A 25,936-nucleotide genomic window follows, 5' to 3' on the forward strand; every position below is an offset into this window, starting at 1 on the left:
CTCTGCCTTGTGTAGTTTGTCTCTTCATCTCCAATGCTTAGCACAATGCCTAACACATACATAATGAACAGGGGAAACTAATACCACTAAATCATGTGAGAAAAAAATTAAATGTACCGGCTACTGTGAATGTGTTACGTGCATTATCGTACTTCATTTAAGCAGGTACCAATACAATTTCCATTTTACAAATGAAGAAACGGGTTCAGAGAAATTAAGCAACTTCCAAAGTCACAAAGCTCTGAGCCCTCTTTTCACCGCCCAAAATACAAGGGAGAAACGTAGAGAGAAAACACCAGAAAGCAGGTAGCACACGAAGACCGACGGGCTCGTCGGAGTCAAGAAATGTGACAGGTTCCGCGCGGTCGGTAGCTGTCACACTAGTTTGTCCAACAGCTCAATTTCCGCTAAGCACAGAGCGGAAGTGCTCTTGTCGGACGCGTTTCTGATGCGCACAACCGGAAGTTTCTGTCCGCGGCTTTGCTGGGATGGGGGAGCGGCGGTAGCCGCTGCAGAGGATTCCAGGTGCGGAGGCTCTGGGGCTTAGAGGCAGATGGGGCCGTTAGGGAGACCCAAGCGGCGGGACACAGGCAGAACCCTGACCTGACCTGGGCCACCCTCCTCCTCGCGGCCCGCCTCTTCATCCCGCCCCACTTGGGCTGAAGTGGCTCTGCCTCTTGATCTGAGCCTGGTCCCTCCTCAGGCACTGACCCTTGACCTCGGGGCGCACCCCCATCAGGCGCGATGGCTACGGGCGCGGATGTGCGGGACATTCTAGAACTTGGGGGTCCAGAGGGGGATGCAGCCTCCGGGACCATCAGCAAGAAGGACATTATCAACCCGGACAAGGTAGCAGGGGCGCCGGAGAGCGTTGGGTAGCGGGAGTGAAGTGGTGGGGACGAGTGACCGCGGGAGAGAGATGATGGGGTGCTCCATGTCTAGGGAGATGGGCGGTAGAAGGTGTGACATAACGGGACAGAATATGTGTCAACCTATTCTGGGATAACCATGGGAAATGATGAGAGATGAGAGGACCAAGATAGTGTGACACTTGTGGAGTGTTGGGGTGGGGTTACCAAGTCGGTGTGATATTCTGAGAGACGGTGGGAAAGTATCTTCCACTCTTGACAGGTCAGGGCTCTACCCAGCTGAGGTGGGAGTAGGGAGGAGAATGACCGGCTCAGACTAGGGGTGCCCCTGTGAGTGGGTTTCTGCACCTTCATACTGTCGTTCTGTGTCTTTGTTCTTTGTCATAGTGTGTATGTGTTACTGTACCTGTAAGTATTGGTTTGTTCAGGGATTGAGCTGGGATAAAGAATTTTCAGGGAAGGGAGCCTAGCCTGTGGTTGCTCTCCTGTGGTTTCCCTCCTCAGAAAAAGTCCAAGAAGTCCTCCGAGACACTGACATTCAAGAGGCCTGAGGGCATGCACCGGGAGGTCTATGCACTGCTTTACTCAGACAAGAAGCAAGTATTAGAATCCCAAGTCCCCTGGCTCTGGTCTCTGACCCACCTGCAGTCCCAAACTTCTTGTTTTCTTTGCCAATTCTCTCCTGCCTCCCCTTCCCAGCTGGTGCTCCTGCTTGCTTTGTAGGAGGTGGGAGGAGCTCAGATCTCCCACCAGAACCAGACTTCCTTGCTCTCGGGTAGATCAGCAGCAACCTGGGCTCAAAGGCTCTCTCGCCTTCTGACTCTAACCTCTCACCTCCCTAAACCTTGCTGCCAGGGATGCGCCCCCACTGCTACCCAGTGACACTGGTCAAGGCTACCGCACAGTGAAGGCCAAGTTGGGTTCCAAGAAGGTGCGGCCCTGGAAATGGATGCCATTCACCAACCCAGCCCGCAAGGATGGTGCTATGTTCTTCCACTGGCGACGGGCAGCTGAGGAGGGCAAAGACTACCCTTTTGCCAGATTCAATAAGGTGAGCCACCATCATTTGGACATAGGCCACGGTTGCTCACTCACTCTGAGCCACTCTGAGCTCTGCAGTCTCCTGTGGTTGGCTCGAGAGGCACGCTCAAGCCTTTGTTTCAACCATGGTTACCTACTCAGTCCTCGAGGCAAATACCTGTAGGGTGGGACTCTCTAGGTCTTTTCTGCCCATGGGATCCTGTCCTTTTCCTGGACCTGCTCTAGTGTTTAGTGGCTTCTCTTGGCCCTTCAAAGGCCGTTATTCCTTACAGCTGTGTCCTAGGTGCTCTACTCTTCTCACTCTACTTTCTCCTTAGTGTGTCTCATTTACCTTGTGGCTTCACTTCCCTTCTGTATGTCATTGGCTCCAACTTAGTATCTCCAGTCCAAAGCAACAGTTCCCACATATCCAATCATTGACTTAATGTCCCTCCCTGAACGCCTCACAAGTGCTTCAGACCGAGCAGGTTCCCTCTGTTCCCTACCCCCAAACCTGTTCCTCATATCAGTGAGTGGTACCACTATCCATGCAGTTGCCTAAACCAGAAACCTGGGAGTCATCCTTGACTTAGCCTCTTTTTTAGTTCTCACATTATTTCAATCCACGATGAGACAAAGAAGGCAGGGGAAGACAGATCAGAAACATGGAAGCAAATAAACTGGATTCTTTCAGATAAGAAGCATCAGTGAAACCAGGATATTAATGGGATATGACATGATATAAAGAGTGAACTTGCAGGTGGAGGGGTGGCCTCGTTTAGACAGGGTGGTTAGGAAGGGCCTCTCTGAGATGACATTTGCGTTAGACCTCAGTGATAATCAGAGTCCTACTGATTTGACTTCCATAATAAATCACGTCTTCCTGTTTTTCATCTTCTATGCCAGTTCCCTAGTCCAAGCTGAATTCTCTCTGGTCTAGATTACTGAGGCTCAGACGGAGCAGAGCCTTATCCAGACTCACCCTGCCAGTGAAAGGCAGAGCTGGGCTGGGCTAGGATTTCCTAGGCCACTGTTTAAGCCACTATACAATATGGTTTCACATTCCCTGCAGCCTGGAGCAGCCTAGACTTCGAGCCTGAAAGCACTAGGGCCTTGAACCCAGGACTCCCAAGTCCTGACTTCTTTTCCCTCAGCCGTATATCCCACAGCACCTGGAAGACCTCCCACTGAGGGCTCATAGGCTTCTCACACTCAGCACATCCAGGTGTGACCCAACATTCTCCCCCGTTCCCCAAACCAAACCTGGTTTTCTACACCTTACCACCATCCTTAGGCCACTCAGGTCCAGTGGAGGGAGAGGCTGGAGGTGTCAGATTGAGAAGCGACAACCACGAGGTGAGGCATTTGAGGCAATGGGAGGGAAGGTTGAATGAGACAATTTGAGGTGAAGACAAAAGAATATTCATTTTGTATTTAGTAAATGCCGTTCCATGCCAAGCCAAAGCCTACGCATCAAGGACACAAAAATGAATCAGACACAATAGCTGCCCTTGAGAAACTTTCCATACTGTTGGTGAGGAAGGAGTGGGAGGCACAGGCAATTACAGTTTGTGAGGATACATGCTATACTGGGAGGACCTGAAGGTCATGGAAGCTTCCTGGAGGTTAGAGCTTGAGTTGAGTCTTGGAGGATGTCACCAGATGTTATCAGGAAAGGAGTGTAATGATGTTTTTCAGGCAGAGGGGACAGCATGAGCAAAGGCACAAATTGAAAAGCAGTCACAGGTATGGGATGCTGTTGATGAAGCCTAAAGCCCAGGGCAGAATGTGGTGGGAGGTGAGGCCTGAGGTCAGCAGGGGCCAAGTCAGGCAGCGCTTCCACCTAGGCTCAGCGATTTGGGCTTTGCCCTGATGTCTCGGTAGCCGCTGACTGCCTGAGTAGTGTCAGGATCACGTGTCAGTTTTAGGGGACTGTGGGGACTGTGGGTGGAGAATGAAGTTGCAGTTAAGTGAACTCATGGTCTTCTCTCCAATACTTCTCATTCCTGGGGTCCCAACCTGAATCCATGGCTCCCCAGCTGCTCTCTTGCTCAAACCAGAAACACGGGAGTCACCTTCCCTCACCCCTCACATTCAGTCGCCAAGTCCTATGGTTTTTAATCTAAAGCACTCAAATCTGTACCCTTTCTCTACCTTCCACTCGTGCTCCTTTAGTTCAGGCCTCTTCACTTCTCACCTGTATCATTTCTAAAACCTGCCAGCTGGTCTCCCAGTCTGTCACCCATGTGTCCTCACTGCTGCCGGGGTGGTCTTTGCAAAAGAGAGTCATGACCAATTTCTCCTCTCTTTAACCGTTGGCTCCAGTCACCCTCCAGACTCCTCAGTGGGGCACACAAGACACCTGTCTCGCCCTTTACTTGTTTCCCTCACGTGTCCCTAACTGCCAAGCCCGCACACATTAGGCTGCTTCTCTCTCACTCTTTGTGTTGCTCCCTCTGCCTAGGATTCTCTCCACCATCTTCCCTCATCAGTTTATTTCTGCCTGACCTTAAGACTGAACCAGGCCTTCTTTATCTCTACCCTGATCAACCCTGTCCCCAGGCTGGATTAGGTGTCACTCATTGTATCCTAGGCATATCGGTCATGGAACTCGCCACACTGTACTAAATTGTTTTTTTAGCTCTGGGAAGGTAAGGCTCCTGTCCATCTTATACCTCACCATGTCTCCAGCATACCGTTTCCCCAAAAATAAGACCAAACCAGGCAATCAGCTGTAATGCGTCTTTTGGAGCAAAAATTAATATAAGACCCGGTCTTATATTATTATATATTACATCATATTAATTATATTATACTATACTATAGTGTAACATAATATAGTATAATATATATACTATACATATATTATATATCTATAATTATATATAATAATTATATACATTATACCCTGTCTTATATTAAAATAAGACTGGGTCTTATGTTAATTTTTGCTCCAAAAGACGCATTAGAGCTGATTGTCCAGCGAGGTCTTATTTTTGGGGAAACGGTACGTCTGGCAGGCCCGTGATAAATATTTGTTGAATGAATGAATGGCTCCCTCACTTGACTGTGAGCTCCTTGAGAACAGGACTGGTTCCACAGTTCCTGAGTTTTTTAAAAATTAAATGGATTTGAAATGCATAGGAGGGATACTTAACCAAGCCTGGGCAACCGGAGACTTCCCAGAGGAGATGATACCTGAATGATAACAAGAGGATGAGAAGTTATCTAGGTAGGAGGAATGTGGAAGCGGGACGGCGTTTCAGGCAAGAAGAAAATGAGGGGGAGAGTCTGGTATGTTCCAGAAACTGCTAGTTATTTGGCTAGAACTTAAAAGTCCATGAGGGAAAATGGCTGCAGAGAGAGAGGTCTTTCACCTGTGTTCATTGATTGATTCAGTAAATATATATTGATACCTATAGAGTTCCTTACCCGTGTTGAACCTTGAAGGTAGGAAATGAACCAGACAACCCTTGCTCTTGAGGACCATGCAAATTATCTAGAAGGCACTGTTACAGTAGTGGGGAGCCTTTGAGCTTAAAAGAGGCCTGGCTGGCTGACATGATTGGATATACTTTCTAGAACAGTGCTTCTCAAATATCTGTGGTGAAGGACATTTTTAAAAAAAATTTACGATCCATCAGATTGATAAAGAGTAAAATTACAAGACAAAATACAAGTCTGTGTTTCTTCGTATTAGATTCAGCAGTGTGAGTGCTGTAAAATTGTCATAAAGGCTATTCTAAATTTCCATACTTACCATACACCATAACAGTTTGCAAACAGCACTGGTTTGTAGGCTGTCCTTTAAGTAGCCTGTTCAGAGAGAGCCCATCTTAGCTGCAGAAAATTGCTTGGGGGGTGGTGGTGGTGTTAAATGGAGGCAGAGATACCCTGGGAAGCTGTTTCTCTGATCCAGGCAAACGGTGGTGTGATCTGGACTGGGATGTGGAAGTGGAGAGAGAGGTTCCAGAGGTAAAAACCACAGATTTGTGGAAGGGGAGGGGTCAAGGGTAAAGGTGGGAATTAATGATGCCTGCCTTCTGGCTTGGGCACCTGTGTTGGGTGATGGAGACACTGACTGAGATCTGGACTGGAGGAGACGTAACTCTCAGGAAGGGTGATAAGCTCAGTACTGAACATACTAAGTTTGTTTTTTAATTGAGGTATAATTGACATAACATTATTAATTTAAGGTGTATAACATGATTCAATATTTGTACATATTGCAAAATGACCACAATAAGTCTAATTAACACCTGTCACCTGAATATATTCAGTTTGAGGTGTATGTTGGATCTCCAGCAGGAGATGTCCAAGAGGCGGCTGGAATTCAGGGTCTTGAGAGCAGGCTCAGCCGCTGTGGGCTTTGATAGAGGAAACTTCCCTGGTCCAGCCTAGCACTGACTCTTCTGGGGTCTCTGACTGACAGGCCTAGCTGGTAGTGGTGCTGTCTGTCCCTGAGGGAGGTCTGGGGGACAGAGTGTGGGAGAGGGGAGGCAGGGGCATGGGCAGGGGAGCATATGTTGGGAGAAGGATTCAGGCTCCTTTTCTGTATCTCTGTATATGTACCGTGTTTCCCCGAAAAGACCTGGTCGGACAATCAGCTCTAATGCGTCTTTTGGAGCAAAAAAAACCCGGGTCTTATAGTAAAATAAGACCAGGTCTTAGATCATTAATATAATATAATATAATATAATATAATATAATATAATATAATATAATATAATATAATACAATATAATATAAATAATATATAATATATATAATATATATAATAAATATAAGATATAAAACTGGGTCTTACATATATAATATAATATAATATAATATAATATAATACAATATAATATAAATAATATATAATATATATAATATATATAATAAATATAAGATATAAAACTGGGTCTTACATTAATTTTTGCTCCAAAAGACGCACGAGAGCTGATTGTCCTGCCAGGTCTTTTTGGGGAAACACGGTGTGTGATCTTGGCCAGCTCTGTGGATGCTGCGAGTCTCACTGTCACCACAAGGTGGCAGAAGTGCTTCAGACAAGTGTTCCATAGACCTGGGGAGCCTGGGCCTTTCTCCGGAATTTAGCCATCTGCCCCACTCCAGAGCTGACCTTTGGACCCCACAGAAGCACTTACATGTGGGCCCCTCACCTTAAGTGTGGGGGCAGAAACACGTGTGCGGGTACCTGGGCTCGCAGGGGAAGTATTCCTGGAGTGCATGCAGAGGCGGGCTGCAGTCCTAGAGCCTGCCGGGGCCTCTGGTCAAGCAGTTTCTTTCCTCACTCTGGAAACACCATGTCCTCGCTGCCCTGTGCAGGGCCTCAGGCAAAAGATTTGCTTTTGTCCAGCCCAGGGATTAGCATTAAACAGGAGGGGCTGTGGTCACAGGGCGCTGGAGCCCACTGGACATGACATCACATGCCCCCACTGTCCCTCTGTGCCAGTAGACTGTGCAGGTGCCCGTGTATTCAGAGCAGGAGTACCAGCTCTATCTTCACGATGATGCTTGGACTAAGGCAGAAACTGACCACCTCTTTGACCTCAGCCGCCGCTTTGACCTTCGTTTTGTGGTTATCCATGACCGGTATGACCACCAGCAGTTCAAGGTGAGCTGGTGTTGTGCATATGCCTGACCCCCGGGCCTGACAGGCCCACTACCTTCATGCCATCCCTTCCACATGCCTGAGTGTTCATCCCCCTCCTTCCCCGCCCCCCACATACACACTCCCTGTGTCCTTATCCTCAGAAGCGTTCTGTGGAGGATTTGAAGGAACGGTACTACCACATCTGTGCCAAGCTTGCCAATGTGCGGGCCGTGCCAGGCACAGACCTCAAGATACCAGTATTCGATGCTGGGCATGAGCGACGGCGGAAGGAACAGCTGGAGCGTCTCTACAACCGGACCCCAGAGCAGGTCAGCCCCGACTCGCAAACTCCTCCGTACCGCCAAGCCCAGTGCCTCCATTTTCCATGCCTTCAACTCCCTTACCCTCGGGACGCCGTATTTCCCACTGGTTGGTACCTGTGTGCCTCCCTTCTCCCCCCGCCCATCTTACCTTTCACTGGCCACCTTCCCTGCTCTTCATAACCCTTCATCTCCCTCCTGATCTTACTTCTCAGATTCCCGCACAGACAACCCAGTGTCCCTTCAGCTCCCTGTCTAACCTCACTCCTGTGTGTCTACATACTTCCTAGCCTCTCTCTCGCCCAGGTGGCCGAGGAGGAGTACCTGCTACAGGAGCTGCGCAAGATTGAGGCCCGGAAGAAGGAGCGGGAGAAGCGCAGTCAGGACCTGCAGAAGCTGATAACAGCGGCAGACACCACTGCAGAGCAGCGGCGCACCGAACGCAAGGCCCCTAAGAAGAAGCTTCCCCAGAAAAAGGAGGCTGAGAAGCCGGTGTGGAGACTAAGTCAGCCCAGCTCAGGGTGGAGGGGCTGCCTGGCACAGCGGACCCCTGGTGGAGGGTTCTGAGAGCACCCAGAGCTGGCAGGGTGCCGGGACTAATACTGGGCCCTCTCTGTGACACCTCAGTTTCCATAATTCCTCCCCAGGCCGTTCCTGAGACTGCAGGCATCAAGTTTCCAGACTTCAAGTCTGCAGGTGTCACGCTGCGAAGCCAACGGGTATGTTTGTCACCTCCTTCAACGTTTTTGGGCCCTGGGTGCTCTGCGGCCTGAATGTAGGCCACAGGCCTGGAGCTGTAGGAGAGGTTGTGTCATGTGCCTCAGCTAGAGGTGGCCTCGGGGAGGGGGCCAGGTTGAGGTCACAACTTTACTATGTTCCACTTGCTGGCTATTTCCTTTTCTGACTCAGAGATGTCTCCAGGGGTTAACTTCTCTTCCAGTCCCCCACTGCCTTTAGTCCCCTTCATCCTAAGTTGTTGTGGGGGATAGGTCTTAGCTGCTGGGTCATTGCAGATGAAGCTGCCAAGCTCTGTGGGACAGAAGAAGATCAAGGCCCTGGAACAGATGCTGCTGGAGCTGGGTGTGGGTGAGTGTGGAGGCTGGGCCCCACAGGATGTACCCCCCCCCCGACCCCCGCCGAGGCTGTGGATAAAGGCTGGGGGAGGGCAATTCTTCCATCACACCTCTGCTGTCCCTGCCTTCTGCCGACCCACCTTAGAGCTGAGCCCCACGCCCACGGAGGAACTGGTGCACATGTTCAACGAGCTGCGGAGTGACCTGGTGCTGCTCTATGAGCTCAAGCAGGCCTGTGCCAACTGCGAGTACGAGCTACAGATGCTGCGGCACCGTCACGAGGCCCTGGCCCGGGCTGGCGTGCTGGGAGGCCCGGCCACGCCCGCTTCCGGCCCGGCCCCGGCCTCTGCTGAGTCAGCAGTACCTGAACCCGGTCTCGGCCCTGATTCCACTAAGGACACCATCATTGACGTGGTGGGCGCACCTCTCACGCCCAACTCGGTAAGAGCCTGGACAGCCTGGGAGAGTGCGAACTGGCCCTGCGTGTGAGCAGCGCACATGCGTGTACAGGCATCCCTCTATTGTCTGCAGTGGAAATTGTCACTCTGACAGGTTCCGAGACAGGGTGGGATTGGGTGGCCCGTGGGTATCATATCACCTTCCCTGAACCAGGGCTCAGGGGCCATTGACCGCAATACCTTCTGTGTCTCCTCAGAGGAAGCGACGGGAATCGGCCTCCAGCTCCTCTTCTGTGAAGAAAGCCAAGAAGCCGTGAGGGGCCACATGGGGCATGGGTGCTGCTGCTGTGTAAATAGAGCTGCTTAGTTGCACTGGGTTGCTTCCTTTTCCTTCCTACCACTTCTGATGCCCCTGGCTGGGGGGGGTGGGGGGGGTGTCACCACACCCACTGCTACGGGAGCCCATAGCAGCCCTCTGACCACTAACCACTGCCAGTGCTGCCCAAGCACCCGTGCCTAGGAACACCCGTGGTTCTACACTCCAGATGGTTCTCACACAGCAGTGGCCTCAGATACCAGCAGCTTCAAACAGCCTCGTACTCAGTTAGTTCCGCAGGCCCTGTGCATATTCATGGAGGCTATAGCACAGGTGCTCCACTGCCCACCAGCTGCACTGGTGGACTTGCGCAGAGAGCAGCCTGGAACATACTCTAAGCCCTACACTTCCGGACGGCGTCAGGCACAGCATACCTGGTTCACGTGCATGCGCCCGTGTGCACACACACACACAGGGCCTCATTTCCCCGACTTTATTCAGTGGCACGTTCACAGCGGGGATGGGATAGACACAGGGTGGGGCCTGATCTGTCCTGGAGCCCTGGGGGCACCGCACACCATGCACTACGGATGGGAGGGGGCACAGGGGGGCTTAGTGGCCCCAGCAGAAGCCTGTGTACCAGGGAAGAGGTGGTGAGAACCTGGGTCCCCCTAGCCCAGGCCCACAGTGGGAGGGGCTAATACTGGGCTGAGGTTGAGGGGTAGGGGTGGGGGGCACAAAGTGTCTGCTCCAGAGAGGCCAAGTGGCCAAGCCCTTAGCTAGGGCACAAGCCCACAGGGCAGGCTGGGGGACACTCTGGACTCAGAGCTGTGCCACTCTCCCTTTTCCTCTCTGGTGAGGGAGAGGAGGGTTCTGGGCTGGGCCAAGCAGCTACCCTGTCCTGTCCCATCCCGTCCTCGGCCAATCAGAATGGCTTTGATGTCTGCTTGAAGATGAAGCCTCGATACGCAAGTGTCTTCATGATGTTGGCAATGTTCTTGCAGTCATCTAAAAAGAGGAAGAGAAAACATTTAGATGGGCCTAGGTCCTTCCCCTCCATGCCCATGGGTGCTCTTACATGGGAGGGGGTGGGAAGGAGGGTCAGATTCGGGGGCCATAGACTAAACCAAGGGGTCCCATCCCCTGGTGGCAGCATCTCCAGTTTTAGGTTGGGCTGGGTGATGCTGGCCCGGCAGGAAGCCTGGTCTCAATGCTTCCCAGTCCCATAATTCATGCTGGAAATTGGCCGGCGTGTCCCGCCCCGGCCCCAGTGGTGATATATGGGCGCCGTCGCAGTAAGAAAAAGGCAGAGTAAATGTGTAATTTCTCCCTTGACGGCCCCCGGCCGCTGGGCGATCCTTCTTGTTGCTGCCGCATGGGGACGGCCCGTCCGCCACACTCCGTCTTCCCGCCACCCGCCTTGATGTCTCCATTTCATTACTGTGCAGCCATTCATCATGCCCATGGCCAGGGTGACTTTGCCGGCACTTGTGTGTGTGTGTGAGATGTGGCCCAGGCCATAATCACTGGTGATGAGGCACAAACCTTGGCACTTTTGGGCCAGGGCCCTGGGAAACACCTGCCCTGTATCCCAGTCTTACGTGCTCAAACCACCACCTGCCTGGGTACCTGCTCCTGTGCAGCCCCAGACCAGTAGAGAGGGTCCAAGTTTGTGGTCCCTGAATGTCCTGGCCAGCAGCCTTCTGCTGGATACGCCTCAGCCCAAGCCCTGCCTCTCCCATCTGAGTAGTCTCAAAGCTAGTGCTGGTCAGGCTTTAGCCCTGTCTGGCCAAATCTCAGGTTAAATATGTCTGTCTGCCAGACCCTGTCATAGCAGGTTCACTAGTACTGGCCCCCATGAGAAACTCCATGCTCAAAACTGTCCTAGAACCCTGGTGGCCGCAGAAACAGGTACTCGGGTCTCAGAATCATGCATGTGGGCCAGAATTTGTTCTGTCACCACCAGCAGGAGGGACAGCTGCTCAGAGCTTGTCCCACTATCAAGCCTAGGACAGAAATGGCCCAAGTACTGGGTTTTTCTGTTCCACCATCTAGAGCAGCCACAACTCCCCATCCCTTCACCTGCCTCTCCTCCCATACCTCTCCCACCTCCCATAGATGGCCCTCAGCCACCACCAGCCCTCATGGGATCGATGCTGGGATGGCAAAAGTATTGTACATCGATGTCATAATCAGGTGTGTGTGGGGGAGTGGTAAGGTCAAGGTGGGGTCAGGAGGCCTCTGCCGTTGTCAAGGACCAACCCCTCTCACTGAGTTCCCCAGCTCGCCCTTGCCAGGACCTTAGACTAGGAAAGGGGACCCACCAGAGCTAGAACAGGGCTGCAGGAGCAGCCATCGTCTGGTCAGTCCAGGGCCTGTATCATTAGCCAGACACTAGCTCTGCAGCCGCTGCTTAGGCCAGACCAGTCATCCAGGGTCATCTCACAGAGCTCAACATGAACGTACTCAACATGAACGTACCCACAATGGATGTGGGCATGGAGGTGACCCAGGACACCTTGTTCCTCCAGGGACTCAGGAAGTCATGAGGTCTGGTCTGAGGCAGAACAGAGGGAAGACAGATGGGTGGGCAGTGGCGGCCATGGCAACTCCAGACGTGACCCATCCCCGTGGTTTATGGGCCGGACACGCGCCCCGCTCAGCTGAGGCCCCATCATTTGTCTCCCTTAGTGTGTATGCCTGTGCCGTGGGGGTAGAGGGTGGAGGGAGGAGTCTGCGACAGGAGGAGCAAGGCAGCTGACAGGGAAGGGAATGGGGCAGGAAGAGGTGTGCAGGAGGGGTGGGTGTGGGAATCGGGCAGGAAGGGCCCCGGAATGCGGAGGGTTTGACAGGGCCCAGGTGCTATGATGGCACGGTCAGAGGGACTCTCACAGGGTGATTTTCTTCCCAAGTGTCTGGCCTTGTCAGGGTACCTCCAATTCTTCCTGTCTTTTGCACTCTGGGGACCATGGCCGCTCTGCATATTAAGAATAAGTCCCCTCGTTATCTGCAATTACCCAGCAGCCACACACCTCATTTCTTCCAGCAGAAAAGAAAATTAGTTTTCTATTGACTTCATCTGGCTCCTCCCTCATTGCTGGATAAATCGCTCAATCTGCCTCCCCTGGCCCTAGTGAAAGTGCCCAGCCCCTCCCCCTAGGCCACCAGCCGTCCAGTGGAGCACTGGCCTCCCCCCTGTGCCTGGCCCTGAGCTGGGAGAAGGTCCATGTGCCCTAGTCTCTCCTTGACCTCTCCCCACTCTACACACGATATGGCTTCATCCACCTCTGGAGCTGCGGCTACCCCTGAAGTTCACCGACTCCAGCATGGACCTCTCCTGAGCTCCAGACCACAGATCCTCTGGAACCAAATCTCTTTCTAGATAGCCATACAAACTCAAAATGTCCAGTAATGAACTAATTTTCTTCCCCAAGCTTCTTTACTCCCCTGTGTTCTCCATCCCAATGAATGGTATCCCCAAATGCACAAACAAGAAACCTGAGAGTCAGGGCTTTTCTCCCTCACTCCCCAAATCTAATCAAGCGTTAAGTACAGATTTTATCTTATCTCCTGTCTAAGCATCTACATCCTTTCATCTAGCAGCCACCCCCTGGCCAGACCCCACCATCTCTTGCTTTTATAGTAATATCCCCTTTCTTTCCCCTCTAATCCATTCTCTTGCAGCCAAAGTGAGCTTTCTTATACAAATCTGATCGCATCCTTTCCTCTTTAAAGTCCCTTAAGTAGTTCCCCTTGCCCTCAGTTTCAAATCTACACTCTTTAATATGACTTAAAGGCCCTGCAACAACGGATCCCTGCTGTGTCGTCTCACCTCTGCCACTCTCTGCTCTCAACCCCTCATCTCTCAGAACCACTTACTGTTTTCCAAAAATGACAAAGTGGGTTTTGGAGTCAGGCCGGTTTCTAGTCTTAACTTCGCCCCCGGGTTGTGTGTCTGGTAGCAAGTGCTTAGTTTCTCGGAACTGCAGGTGCCTCACTCGCGGTGCTACTGGATGCTGCCTCTGTTACTGTGAGGGCTGGACAGGTGATGCACCCACACCACTGGCTACATGCTCTCTGTTTGGAATGCCTCCTCTCTTCTTGAAGGGAAAGCAAGGGTGCTAGTTTCCTGGAGGATCAGCCATGAGAAAGTGTATACTGTATAATCTACGGCAAAGACCACACAGGGGCCGGCACACTTGATAAAACCAATTGTCCTTCACTCCACCAATTCTGACTGACTATGGGGCCTGTTTACTGGGGCTTATGGAGTCTAACTTGTTGCAGCTGGTCCACTGCAATGAAGAAAAGAGAGACCCAGATTGGGGGAGACACTTGCTCTAGTTCAGCCAGCAAGTCAGTGGGATAGCAGCTATGGGTTTTCAGCACAGGCTCTTTTTCCAGCTCTTGAAGTCTTCCAATAGTCAGTGCAACCTACTGATCAGGTTAAACAGTCAATGGCAGTTACAAAAGGAGAAAACTGGGCAGAGGCACAGCGACAGACCTGGGTCTTTCCTTTTCTCTCCTAAGTACATTCCTAATCTTGATTAGTTGTTTTCCCAGATCTATAAACTCCTTTCTCAAGGGTCCTATGATGGGTTATGATGGAACCATTTAAAAGTTCTCTATATTACTTCCTTTTTTTAAAAAAATTAAAGTTTATTGGGTGGGTGACAACTGTTAGTAAAGTTACATAGATTTCAGGTGTACAATTCTGTAATACATTATCTGTATCTCACATTGTGTGTTGATCTGGGTCTTTCAATAGGCCATAAGTTCAGAGAGAGACAGCAGCAAGGTGAGCGTGGTGACATGGCCTCTCAGAGTCCTCTGCTTGAAGCCCTGGGGCCACCTGGGTCAGCAGCCCTAACTTCTGGCACCTCTCACTGAGCTAATGAGACGAGCCTGAAGCTGTTATGGGGTGCGGGATGGGAGGGGGTGGGCCACAGCCTTGTGCTCACATTGGAGGTTTCCAAGAGTGCAACCACCTGAGGCTGCCACGTCCAGTTAGCTGCACTTGTTTGGAAATTGAATGGTAGAAGACAGAAGCAGAGCTTGAGCCGGGGCCACCCTCAGGAGGGAAGGAGCCCATGGAAACTTGGAGGGCCATTCATTCATGTGCTCATTCATTCAGCAAACACACACTGACCCCTTCTGTGTGCCGGCACCTCGTTCAGTCCGAGGATCAGGAAACTGTCCCTGGGAGGACGAAGTTAAGCAGTGTCTGAGGGGCATGTGGGAGGGGGCTAGCCAGCGAGTTAGGGTTGGAGTGGGGGTGATATCCTCAGCACAGTGAACAGCACAGACACATTCTGGAGGAGAAATGTGGAGTGTCCAAAAATAATGAAGTTCACCAGGTGGTGGTGGTGATGAAGCCTCAGATGCAGGGGAATGGCAAGAGATGAAGCTGGTGAGGAAACCCTGAAAAGCCCTGAATACTAAGGTAAGGAGACTAAGATTTTATTATTCTGGGAATGATGGGGAGACAATCACACGTTTAAGGAGGGGCATGACAGGACCAAATCTGTGTTTCAAAATGATCATTTGAGGATCAGAGGGGTGAACCCTAAGGCAGAGACACCAATTAGCAGAGGGTACTATTGTCCAGGCCAGAAATGGTGGCCCAGAAAGAGGCCAGTGGTAGTGGAGGGGGAGACACTGGTGGTGTGCAGAGTGGATGGAGGAAAGAGAGTTTTTAGGAAAGAGAATGAGCAAGCCGTACCAGGGGATCGGGAGGACGAGAAGAGGGAGGAGTCTAGGAGCTTAGTGCCGCTCACTGATATAAGGCAAACCAAGAGGAGGTGCAGGTTTCGGGCAGTGATGAACTTGGCTCTGCAGGGGTTAAGTATGAGCTTCCTATGGGACATCTAACTGCATCAGGCATTTCCTTTATGGCTTTGTGTCTTGCTTAAAAAGGCTTTCCCTACCCCAGTGTTACTAGAAAACTATCATATATTATTCTAATACTTTCAGTTTTTATATTTAACTTTTTAAACTATCTGGAATTTATTTTTGTATATGGTAAGAAATAGAGGATCTAACTATTTTTTCCCTAGTGGATAACCAGGTGCCCTATCACCACTGATTGAACTGTCCACACTTTCCCCACCTTTTTGAAATGGCGCCTCTATCATATTTGTACTTACCATACACGGGTCTGTTGGAGCCAGGAAAGAGAATGAATGTGAAATGATCAAAGAGGCAAACTGGATTGGGGGGACATCAGGGGCAGTAGGGTGACAAGCTGCTGACCTTATGAGGCTATGAGGCAGTGTGGCCCAAAGAAAGATTCGGACACAACCGGAGGCCTCCTGCCTAAGAAGCTCAGCCTGGTAACACACCTGCTTAGTGATCACCAGGAGCTGGGAAGGAATGAGGCCAGGACCCATGGAGCACGGATGCAAAGATGGGTTGGAGAGAACAGTGCAAGGAGCGGGAACCATGGGAAGGATGAGAGAGAGCAAGAAGCCTGGGTGTGTCGACACTCTAGAAGCTTGTTTTGTCGCCACATTTTTCTGTTTGTCTTTTGGACATCTTGGCAGCAGCACGCCTCCGAGCAAAGGGCCAGTAAGTCAATCCTAGTCTGCTTAACATAGGATTACCAGATTAAATGTCTCCAGCCCCCCATGGGACACACTTATACTAAAAAATTATTTGTTGTTTATCTCAAATTTGAATTTAACTGGTGTCTTATATTTTTATTTGCTAAATCAGCAACTCTGTGCTGGGGTAAAGCATCTCAAGCTACAGCGGGGTGCAGTTCAGGATATAATAGCACATGGTAGCCCAGAGGGAAAATGGAAGGGGTCAAGGCAGTGAATTCAGGACTGAACCAGCAGAGGGCCCCTGTATATCCTTACATTCTGGGTTCGAATCCGAACTCTACCACTTAATTGAACTTGAGCAAGTTACTGTACTTTATTTAACCTTAACCTTTCTGTGTTTTGATTTCTTCTCTAAAATGGGAATAAAAATGATAATCAGCAATTACTTCCCTCAAAAGGTTGTTAAAAAGATGAAGTGAGTTTTTATTTGTAAAATGCTTAAAACAATGGCTGGGTTAGTCATTACTATTACTGTTATCCCAATAACACCCAATAATACTAGTTATTCCAGTAGTAACACCCTGATATTCCCCAACCCCTTGTTTCTTGTCCCAGACCTGGCCCACAGTCCCCTGGGCCGCCGGACAGCGCCATCCACCCGACACGACCCCCTCAGACATAGACTACATCTCTCCACAGACACCACTCCCATAGCTCTCTTCCCCTCCCCCAAGACAGGGCCCTTATAGCCTCAACTCCAAAGTGACCCCTTCTTCAGAGCCCCCCCTCACTCCCCTCCATCCCACCGAGGTGCCTGGAGGTGCCACAGGGCTGATGGTGAAGGATGACGGTGGTTCTACAATAAGGGGAAAAGGCAATTTCATCTTGATTAGCAGGCGATTTCTCTCTCCATAATAAGCGCGCTCCAAATAATTAGCGTGTTTTACGTAATAATGAAATTACAGAAATGCAGTCCACTTATTCAAACAACTCACCATTACCATATTTTTAAATATTAGACTTAATTAGAGTTTATCACTTCAGAGAAGTATGCGGACCGAAGATGTTTTTAAAAAAATCCTCATAAAGTGTTTATTAAGCGCTGGTAAAGCTGGGATAATGATGTGTTTGGAAATTAAGGCAATCAAACACTTACCGCTGCTCCTGGAGGCCGGGCATGGAAATGAGGCCATTACACGCCCATTACCCGCCAGCTCACAGCCACTTGGGGGGCGGGGAAAGGATGCTCCTGGCCGAGAGGGCAGGGTGCCCGGAACTGCCTGTGCCAACATCCCACAACAGCCTGACCAGTGAGTGCAGCATCAAAGCCCTCAGGTCACTTGTATCACATTTGGCCACCAGGAGCCCAACTCAGACTTGGCCTGACAAATGACTAGATTGGTCCCAAACGCCAAAGAAGACACCCAAGATCAAGCCTGATCCAGACTCCCAGGCCTGGCAGGATATGCCAACTCCATTCAAACCCCAGTACAGAGTGGGACAGAAGCTACGTTGGGCAGCCAGATGTCAGTGAGAAGAGGTGGAGGCTGAGCAAGCTGTAGACCCGGAGCAGGTGACCACTCCTCACTCTGGGCCACACAGCAAGGGCGGCTGGAGTGGCAGGGAAGGGGCCAGGAGGAAGCTGGGGAACTGAGCCGGGGGCCAAAGATGCCACGGAGATAGGGGCCAAGCTCAGAACACACCTGGGGACAGATGTGGATCGGGAAAGCAGGCAAGAGGGTGGCAGGAGAGGGGCTGGTGGCTCCAGGCCCCATTTATCGCAGTGAATAACTAATTCCAGAATTTATAGTGCCGGGTTTTTGTTCTGTGGCCATTTATATCTGCAAGGGGAGGAAATGAAGAGGCAGCGCGGACGCCACATCTTTCTGTGTTATTGCTTGTCTGCCATTTGCAAATCATTATTAATTGTGGGCCCTGGTGGCGGCCCGGGCGGGGGCCGGGCTGGGTACATCCACATAGCTCTTCATCAAGGACCCCAGCCGCTGCCCCAGAGAGCCAATTACCCCGCCCTGATTGGGATCAGATAAAGAGGGAATTTTTACAAATTAGGGAATAAATAGAATTTCCACACAGGGCGCGGGCAGGACCTGAGAGGCTGTAATGAAAAACCATCCGTCACCATCAGCGGCCTGGGCACGAAGCCCCGGTGGCTCCCTCCCCTTGTGGGCCCGCCCTAATGCTCAGGGGCCTGGGCGGACAGGTCTGAGGATACCCTCAACCTCACCAAGGCCCAGAAGCAGGGAGAAGAGTTCCCTGGTGGGGGGCATGTACCCTTTGGGCTGAAGAGGCCTAGGCCCCTGCTTGGCACTCTCCTGAGTGCTGTCTCTCCCTGTCCCTGTCTGCCTCTCCCTCAGGGTCTTGACAAGGAAGAGAATGAGGCAGTCCTGAGAAAGGCCAGAGTTGGGGACCACAGGGCCAAGACCACATCCCTGCCCCTCCAGCTATGGCAGCCCTAGGGCAGAGCCCCAGCCCCGTGGACCACTCACTCTGGGCTCCCATTAGCGCTCCTCCCCTTGGATCATTAAATATGTATATCTTATTACACGCCTTGTTAGAGTATCGAGCTCTATTGACTGATGATAAATCCTGAGCCTCGTCCTGGCCATAAATTTATCTGGAGATGATGAAGACTCAATAATCTAGTCAGGCAGATAATATCATCGGGCCTTAAAAAAGATCATTACATTATATGTCAGAATTAAAAGTGAAATACGCCGTAGTAACAGGGCGGCTGCTCTGGCTATTACAACGGGTGCCATCTCTCCTACTCGTTCCTCCTAGCTAAAGCCCTATTCAGGTAGAGGGGCCAAGAAGCCTCCTCCTCCTCCCGGCTCTGGGGATACCACAGCTGGAAGTGCCAGAGGATAGCCAGATAACGTAAGGCCACCAGAAGGAGCGGGGTGCGGGGGGAAGGTGGCTACTGAGACCAGCTGGTCTCATTTCCTCATCTGCCATACCTGGTAGCCACCTCTGCCCCAACCAAACTTCTACCTTAACCTGTCCCTAAGGAATCTCCTGAGGGACTGTCTTCTGGAGGTCCTGGAGTGGCTCCAACAGGAAGGTGACAGGGCCTTACCTGCTCCTGAATGGCCTGACCGACCAGAGCATATTATTTCCAAAACGGGGACACTGGGGTACAGAGCTTAGGCTCCTTGCCTGTGCTGCCCCAGGCACCTGTGACCCATGTGCCAGCAGCCTAGCTGGAGCCTCTCTCGTGAGCATGTGCTATCAGTCTAGGGCCTTTCCTTCCCGGGAGACCTGCCTGTCACGGCCTCTGCATCCCGTCCTTTGAGAACCTTGCTGCCAGTCCCTTGGGTCTTTGACCTCGGCACTAATGACCTTGCCCGTTGTTCCTTATTTCCACCATTTCTACAGTCATACCCTCAACCTTTTTAATACCCTCCACTTCTCTTCCTTTGAAATGTTCAATTCAAATATTCCTAGTTTCTGACGATAATATACTTTCATCTCACTTCCCCTTTTTCCCTGTCCCCTTTGGACTGCTTACCCAGCAGCCCTTCCCCTGCTGCCAAGCTCATGTGACCAGGGTGAATGCTCCGTGGTCTGAGCCATTCCTGGTGACCCTATCCTCTTGTGAGTCATTGAGTTAGGGGTAGCCACGTGCTCTAGTTACTGGATAGGAGGGTAAGTTGGCTAAAAGACCTTTAGGGAAAATTTCTTCACCCTTAAGAAGAGAAGCACGAGGGGAAACAGCCCTTTATATTCTGCTAGATATTTTCATATCTGCACATAAAAGAACAACAACAACAACAACAAAAGGAAAAATTCTGAGTCCTTGATGTCACTGCAGAGATTCTGAATCAACTGTAGGATGAACTTACCTCCCAACTGTTGTGAGGTAATAAATCCTCTCACTATTTAAGATATTTTAAATTGGGTGTTCTTTTTCTGGTAGCCAAAAGCACACTAACTGATACTGAATGTAGAGGCAGAAAAGAGGAGGACATAACAAATGAACCCTACAAGTAAACCTGGCTGAATGGAGGAGGTCGGGCAAAGGCCAATGAGGACACTGCTATTTCTGGCTGGGAAAATGGTAATCCTTACTATGTTCTCTGTACATTTGACCAAATTGTTTCCTGCTATATCTCAGGATACATGCCATGTTACTAAAAAGGCTAAAAGAATGGAGTTTAGATGGGAACCCATGTGAAAGCAGAGAAGGGAGAAAATACAACTTCCCTAAGAAAGGCTTTCTATGTCCGTGGCTTGCAATCCAAGCCCCACAGCTCCACAAAGTCATGAGAGATGTGGGCTGCTTCTTTCTGCCCTGCCCTTCTCAGCATGTTGTTTTTAATTTGCAAGTTATCTCATGGTCTAAACTGGCTGCTGGAGCTCCAACCATCACATCCACATTTTACAAGAGCAAAATGGAAAAAGCAAGAATAATGTACTGTCCGGCTGAGTCACTTCAAGTATTGTTCCTGGAGGTCCCACATGACACTTCCTGTCATCTCACTGGACAGAACTCAGAGACATAACCATATCTAACTAGATGAGAAACTACAAAAAACCAGTCTTTGAACTGGGTACACGCTGTTGTCCCTAATTACACAGGGGCTCCCATTTAGTGAGGAAGAAGGACAATGGACATTGGGTGTGGACCACGCAGTTTCTGTCCTAGCAACGTAACTGATCCACCTTACTTCAAAGCTTGGATTCCATGGTCCATCGTTTCAACTCTTTCTTGCCAATATTCTCAACTCTCTTGCTCCCATTTCCTTCTATCACCCTTGCCTGGAAAAGCCCAAACTCTGCCTTCTCTATGCCTGCATCTGGGTTGAGTGTGATTAGAGAAAAATCACAACCATACAGATTCATGCCATTCACAAAACCATAGTCATCAACCTCAACTAGGGGTGTACAACTACCCAATCGGTCAGTACGCACGCTCTCTCTCCCCCCAGTGACAATCTCAGATTTTCTTCATCTCCCACGATCTCAGATCCCCAACCCTGAACGTCACCCTGACCTCGTCACCCACACACTCGTCTCCTACTTCACAGGAAATACAGAAGCCACCCTCCTGCATCTGCTCTAGTTCTCTCTTAGCCTGTTACAAGAGAGGACCCATCTTGATGTCACTTCTAAGACTCATTCCTCTACTCTATCTGGGTTCTGGAGTCCAACCCTACTGCCTTTTCAGGGGGCCTTACATTGTAAGTAACCCCTTTCAGTCTGATGCAGCTTCAATTGTTCCTTCTGCACTGGTTCCTTCACATTAGCATGTAAACATATTAGATCTCTCCCATCTTGAAAAACAACTTCCCTTTAACTCCCCTTTCCATGTGGCTGGTACCCAATCTCTCTCCCTTTCACAGCCAAATTTCAGAGCTGTTAACACTCATGGTCTCATTTCATCACCCACCCTGCAGTCTGAATTCCCTTGCCATCGCTTTACCAAACTGCTTTATCTAATGATCCCTATGACCTCACAGGGGTGAAGACCAGTGGAAGCTTCTCAGGTTCAGGTGGACCCAGTGGACTTACACCTTGAAACAGTCTTCCACTGGCCTCAGGTACACCCCGTTTGCTGTCCATCCAATCCTCCTCCAGCTCCTCTGCATGTGCCTTTGCTTCTGACCACCCCTAAGATGTGGGTGTTGCTCACAGCTGTCATTGGCCTTCTTCCCTTCTCACTTTCTACTCTTTCCATGGACAAACTTATCCACCCCTGAAGTTTTAACTACTATATATTTCCCAATCATTTCGAAACGTGTATTCCCACTATTACCCTCACAGTCCAGGGTACCATCCTCTTTCATATAGGTGACAGCAGTGCCCCCACAATCTCCTCCATGGTATCTGTCTAATCCACACATCTGGTCATTTTATTTCCTGTCTTAAAACCCTTCAGTGACCCTGGAAGGACATTAGTAGAAGCACTGGTGAAATTCAATAAGGCCTTTAGTTTAGTTACTAGTATAGCATCCACGTTCATTTCCTGGTGCTGATAATTGCAATGTGATATGTAAGACGTTAACACTAAGGAAAGCTGGGTAACAGATATAGAATCTTTTCTGTAAGTGTAAAATTAGTTCAAAGTAAAAAGAGTTAATAATTCAAACAACACACAACCACCACTACCTCTAACAGTGCTTCACTGCTCTCAGGACAGTGTCCAGCTGCCTTTGGGAAGTCCCGGGGACCTGTCCAGGTTCCCCTCTGGGGCCCCATCTGCCCCATTCTCCTGTTGGATGGGGTTGGTTCTGGTTCTCTAGCCTCTAAGCTTTTTCACGTGCTCCTCCTTCTGCCTGGAAATTCTCCCCTACTTCTCAGCTGGCACGCCCCTTCATCCCTCAGGACCTGGGCTTGCCACTGTTTCCTGGGGTGCCTTATCTGGGCCCCCATGTTTGTGTTAGGAACCCCTTCTATGTGTACCCCACTGTGATTGTCTCTGTCACCCTGCTAGACCACAAATCCCTCGAGGACACTAGTGTCAGAGGCCCTCAGTCAATATGTATTAAGTGGAAGAAAGGAAGACGGAGGGAAGGGTGGAGGCACATGATCACAGGTGAACCTACTCCAGCCCTGACATTTGCCACCCGAAGCCTAGATATGCCCAGACCCTGAAAAATCAGTCATGGTCCTAATCCCCACCTTCCAAAGTGCTGGGAGCTCCAGACCCTTCCCCACCACCACTCACTCTTCCTTAGTTCCTTGGTTTCCCTAAAACCTGCCGTGCCAGGAGGCTGGCAGGTACCTGAGCTTTCAGCAGTCTGAGCAGCCTGTCCTGCAAACCAAGGCAGCTGAGGGTGGCAGCAATGGTGCTGGGCTCCAGTCCTGCCAATGCTGCGCTGGTGAAGGACCTGGCTACGCCTGCGGACGTGAGGGAGGCTGCCCTCCCTAAGCCCAGTCCTACCTGGTAAATATTTCATCCTCAAGCTGCTCAGCTAATCCCTATTAATTTCAATACCGCCGCCTTGCCTGGCTCAGCTCCCAATGCATTATTTATCCCCTTTGTTTGTTTGTCGCTAACAGGTGGGCCCCAGCGGAGGCGCCGACTGGGGACAAGCCCACTCCATCACAGTGTGGCTGTGAATTAATCATGAGGACTAATGGGAACCACCTCAGCTCCAGGCACTTCCCTCTCCGCCTCCCCCTGCCCTGGCACCCAGGGGTGGGCCAGGGCCATCTCAACTCAATTTAACTCAATTCAAAACAATACATTTTATTTACTATCTGCCTACACGAGTCAGATGCTATGTTATGCTTTGGAGATACAAGCTGAACAAAACAGATACAAGTTCCTGCCCTCAGGGAACTTACAATCTATTGGGGGAGAGAGGCATTAAACACCTCATTTCCTAATTACGACTGTGACAGTGTATAAAGGGCGTGCAGAGTGCTATGGAGGAGTGCACAGGAGTCAGGGGAGGCGCCCCTGGGGAAGCAAAATCTGAGCTGTGCTCTGAAGGATGAGTGGGTATTAATTAGGCCGAGGGGTGGGAATGGGGGCTCCCAAAGGAAAAAAGCCACATGGGAAGGCCCTAAGGTGAGAGAAGGCATGGCAGGCTCTGGCGGGCATTGTGTTGGAGTGCAGGCAGCACGAGCAGAGTGGCTTGAGAAGGGGCAGGAAGGAGACTGCCCCTCCGCCAACAAGGCCTCGCTGGGGCCACTCTTCTCCCTAAGCAACCAGCATCTGTCCCAGTGGATTACCACGGAATCATCCTGAACACCTCGATACACACACACACTCACGCCACCCCTGATGACTTGAGCAACATCCTATTTCTTGACCTTGTGGCTCCTGAGAGACGGTCAAGAGCATTACCCTCAACTGCACAGACAGGAAACTCGGGGGCATTTGGCCTGGGGGCTTGTGAGGGGCCTGTGTGGGCCTCTCAGCACCCTGAGGCTCAGCTGTGCCCATCGCAGGACAGCGCAGAATCTGGCCCAATGACCCCACGGGGAGACCAGGCACGGGCTGGGAACACTGACTTGCTTCAGCCACAGGTGCTCACACCATCCCAGGAAGGGACTTCCCTCATCTCTGAAAACCCAGTACTGGACTGGGCACCCAGAAGACCTCGGCAAACATGCATCTTCTGAATGAATGACTGCACAAGAGCGAAAGCCCCAGGAGAGTCTTTTTCCAGACACTCCCCTCAAAACTCTCAGAGATTTAAGTAGACAACCAAGCTAACTCATACTCAGGGTTTTACAGCACTTCCAAATCCTCAGAGCAAGCCTGGAGAGGTTGGAGCGCTCATCAGCCCTACTTCAAAAGGGAAGAACCAGCGGCCCAGCATGATGTGACGTACCCAGGGCCCCACTTGGAAGTGACGAGCCTTCACCAGGAGGTCAGCCCACCCTGGGCCCCTGCATATCCAGCATAGTCACAGACCCGACCCCTCTGGGGCTTTCCCCAGGGATCACCCTCGGTGACTCCAGGGACCTCAGCTCCCAAGAATTGTCTAAAAAGCACCTGGCTTACGAACCAAGTGCAGCTCTGCCAGGGCAGAGGCCTCACTGTGCACATGGTCAGGGTTTGTACTTCTATTCAAAGTGGCCACTTTGAAAATCTATATGTCTGCAGGCTCCCCGTCCATCATGGTGTCAAGTCCTGGAGCAGAGGCATCCATCAGTGGCCCCCAACCCCATGGTCTATGTGCCCACATGCCTGATCCCAGCCACGTGCCTTCCTTGGCTCCCGGCTCTCGCTCTCGGGCGGCACTCCCCAGCCGGCACGAAGGCTCCCGCGGGCCACCCACTCGCCCAGCCTTAGCCCTGCCTCCATACTGGTGGAGCTGCTGAGGCCCCAGCGCTGCCCCAAATGCCGCCCCTGCCCCACTGGGCCTCTGCTCTCTTGGAGCTAGGCAGCCAGCACGGAGGCAGCCTCGATAACTCGCTAACGTGCTGCCCATGCTGTTCTTAAAAATTTATGACTGTGCAACATGAAAAATCCGGCTGAGGAGCCGTCATTAGCGGCGCTGCACCCTCCCCCACCAGAGCCACCCTCGTAAATTGAGATTTATGGCTGCGGCAGGCGGGTCGGGGTGTGTGCAGGCCGTGAGGATGCTGTCGGGGAGACAGGGAGACCAATGAGGCAGCGGCGGGGCCAGGGGCTCCCCCCTGCGGCAGCTCCCGTTCATCACAGCCTGCTGTGATACCTGCTGAGACAAGGCCTGGTCTGGGTGTCAGCATGGCACGGATGCTGGATTCTGCTAGTGAGGCTGCAGGGGAGGGGCCCATCCTGTGCCAATCATGGGTTCCTTTAGGTGTAGGACCAGATCCTGCGGTCCAGGTGCTAAGCATGTCCTCTTAGCAGGATGATTTGGGGAGGGGGAAGGCTGGACCTGGGGAGGAAGCATCCTCCTTGCTGGGGTCACAGGCCTGGGCCCCCAGAGGCAGCTTCTCCAACCAGAAGCATCTAAATTGGGCTGTGATTGTGGTATCCCAACCAGAGAGTTAAGGGTAGATAAGGATGCCAGGAACCTTCCCTTCCCTGTCCTTTCTCTCGGAAGAAGGGCCAGTGGAGAGGCTAGTACAGGCTGAGTGCAAGTACTGGACCCAGTCACACGGCCTCCCCTACAGAGGCCAGGCTGGGGCTAAAGAGAAGAGGAGGTGATCCCACAAGCCTGCCCTCCCCCTCTGGAGGCCCTTCCTATTACCTCCCCTCCCCTCCTCCCCTGCTCACTTAGCCCTGTCAGCCAGGCCATTATGAAATTGGGGTTTCATTTACAGACTAATTAAACATTACAGCTTGTTCACAATTACAACGCGGGGATGAGGGAGTAACTAATTACGGAAG

General features: G+C 51.2%; 2 protein-coding genes across 7 annotated transcripts in view; one reads left to right on the plus strand and one right to left on the minus strand.

The window, feature by feature from the left end:
• The first annotated feature begins 438 nt into the window (after window positions 1-438).
• On the plus strand, window positions 439-9,651 carry DMAP1 (DNA methyltransferase 1 associated protein 1). The gene is made up of 11 exons (XM_019751170.2): window positions 439-525; window positions 704-849; window positions 1,374-1,465; window positions 1,725-1,920; window positions 7,351-7,509; window positions 7,650-7,817; window positions 8,115-8,300; window positions 8,456-8,527; window positions 8,822-8,894; window positions 9,027-9,322; window positions 9,537-9,651. The coding sequence occupies exons 2-11, from the start codon at window positions 745-747 to the stop codon at window positions 9,594-9,596; spliced, it is 1,407 nt and encodes a 468-aa protein (XP_019606729.1). The 5' UTR covers window positions 439-525; window positions 704-744; the 3' UTR covers window positions 9,597-9,651.
• A 422-nt stretch (window positions 9,652-10,073) lies between these two features.
• The window catches only part of ERI3 (ERI1 exoribonuclease family member 3), a 122,613-nt gene continuing 106,750 nt past the window's right edge, over window positions 10,074-25,936 (minus strand). For all 6 annotated transcript variants that reach the window (XM_019751163.3, XM_074334604.2, XM_019751159.3 and 3 more), the window contains one exon: window positions 10,074-10,603. In XM_019751163.3, the coding sequence (XP_019606722.1) occupies window positions 10,521-10,603 (83 nt within the window). In that variant the 3' untranslated portion in view covers window positions 10,074-10,520. The remainder of the gene's footprint in view (window positions 10,604-25,936) is intronic.

Source organism: Rhinolophus sinicus, chromosome 14 (assembly GCF_057876585.1).
Source record: "Rhinolophus sinicus isolate RSI-liver-muscle chromosome 14, RSI-T2T, whole genome shotgun sequence".
NCBI lineage: Eukaryota > Metazoa > Chordata > Mammalia > Chiroptera > Rhinolophidae > Rhinolophus > Rhinolophus sinicus.

What these genes read in the sequence shown, in the direction of transcription:
- DMAP1 (XM_019751170.2), top strand. Translation starts at nt 745, where the DNA reads ATGGCTACGGGCGCGGATGTGCGGGACATTCTAGAACTTGGGGGTCCA. An exon ending in CTTTTGCCAGATTCAATAAG is followed by an intron (nt 1,921 to 7,350) that starts GTGAGCCACCAT and finishes CTGTGCCAGTAG; the next exon opens with ACTGTGCAGGTGCCCGTGTA. An exon ending in ACAACCGGACCCCAGAGCAG is followed by an intron (nt 7,818 to 8,114) that starts GTCAGCCCCGAC and finishes TCTCTCGCCCAG; the next exon opens with GTGGCCGAGGAGGAGTACCT.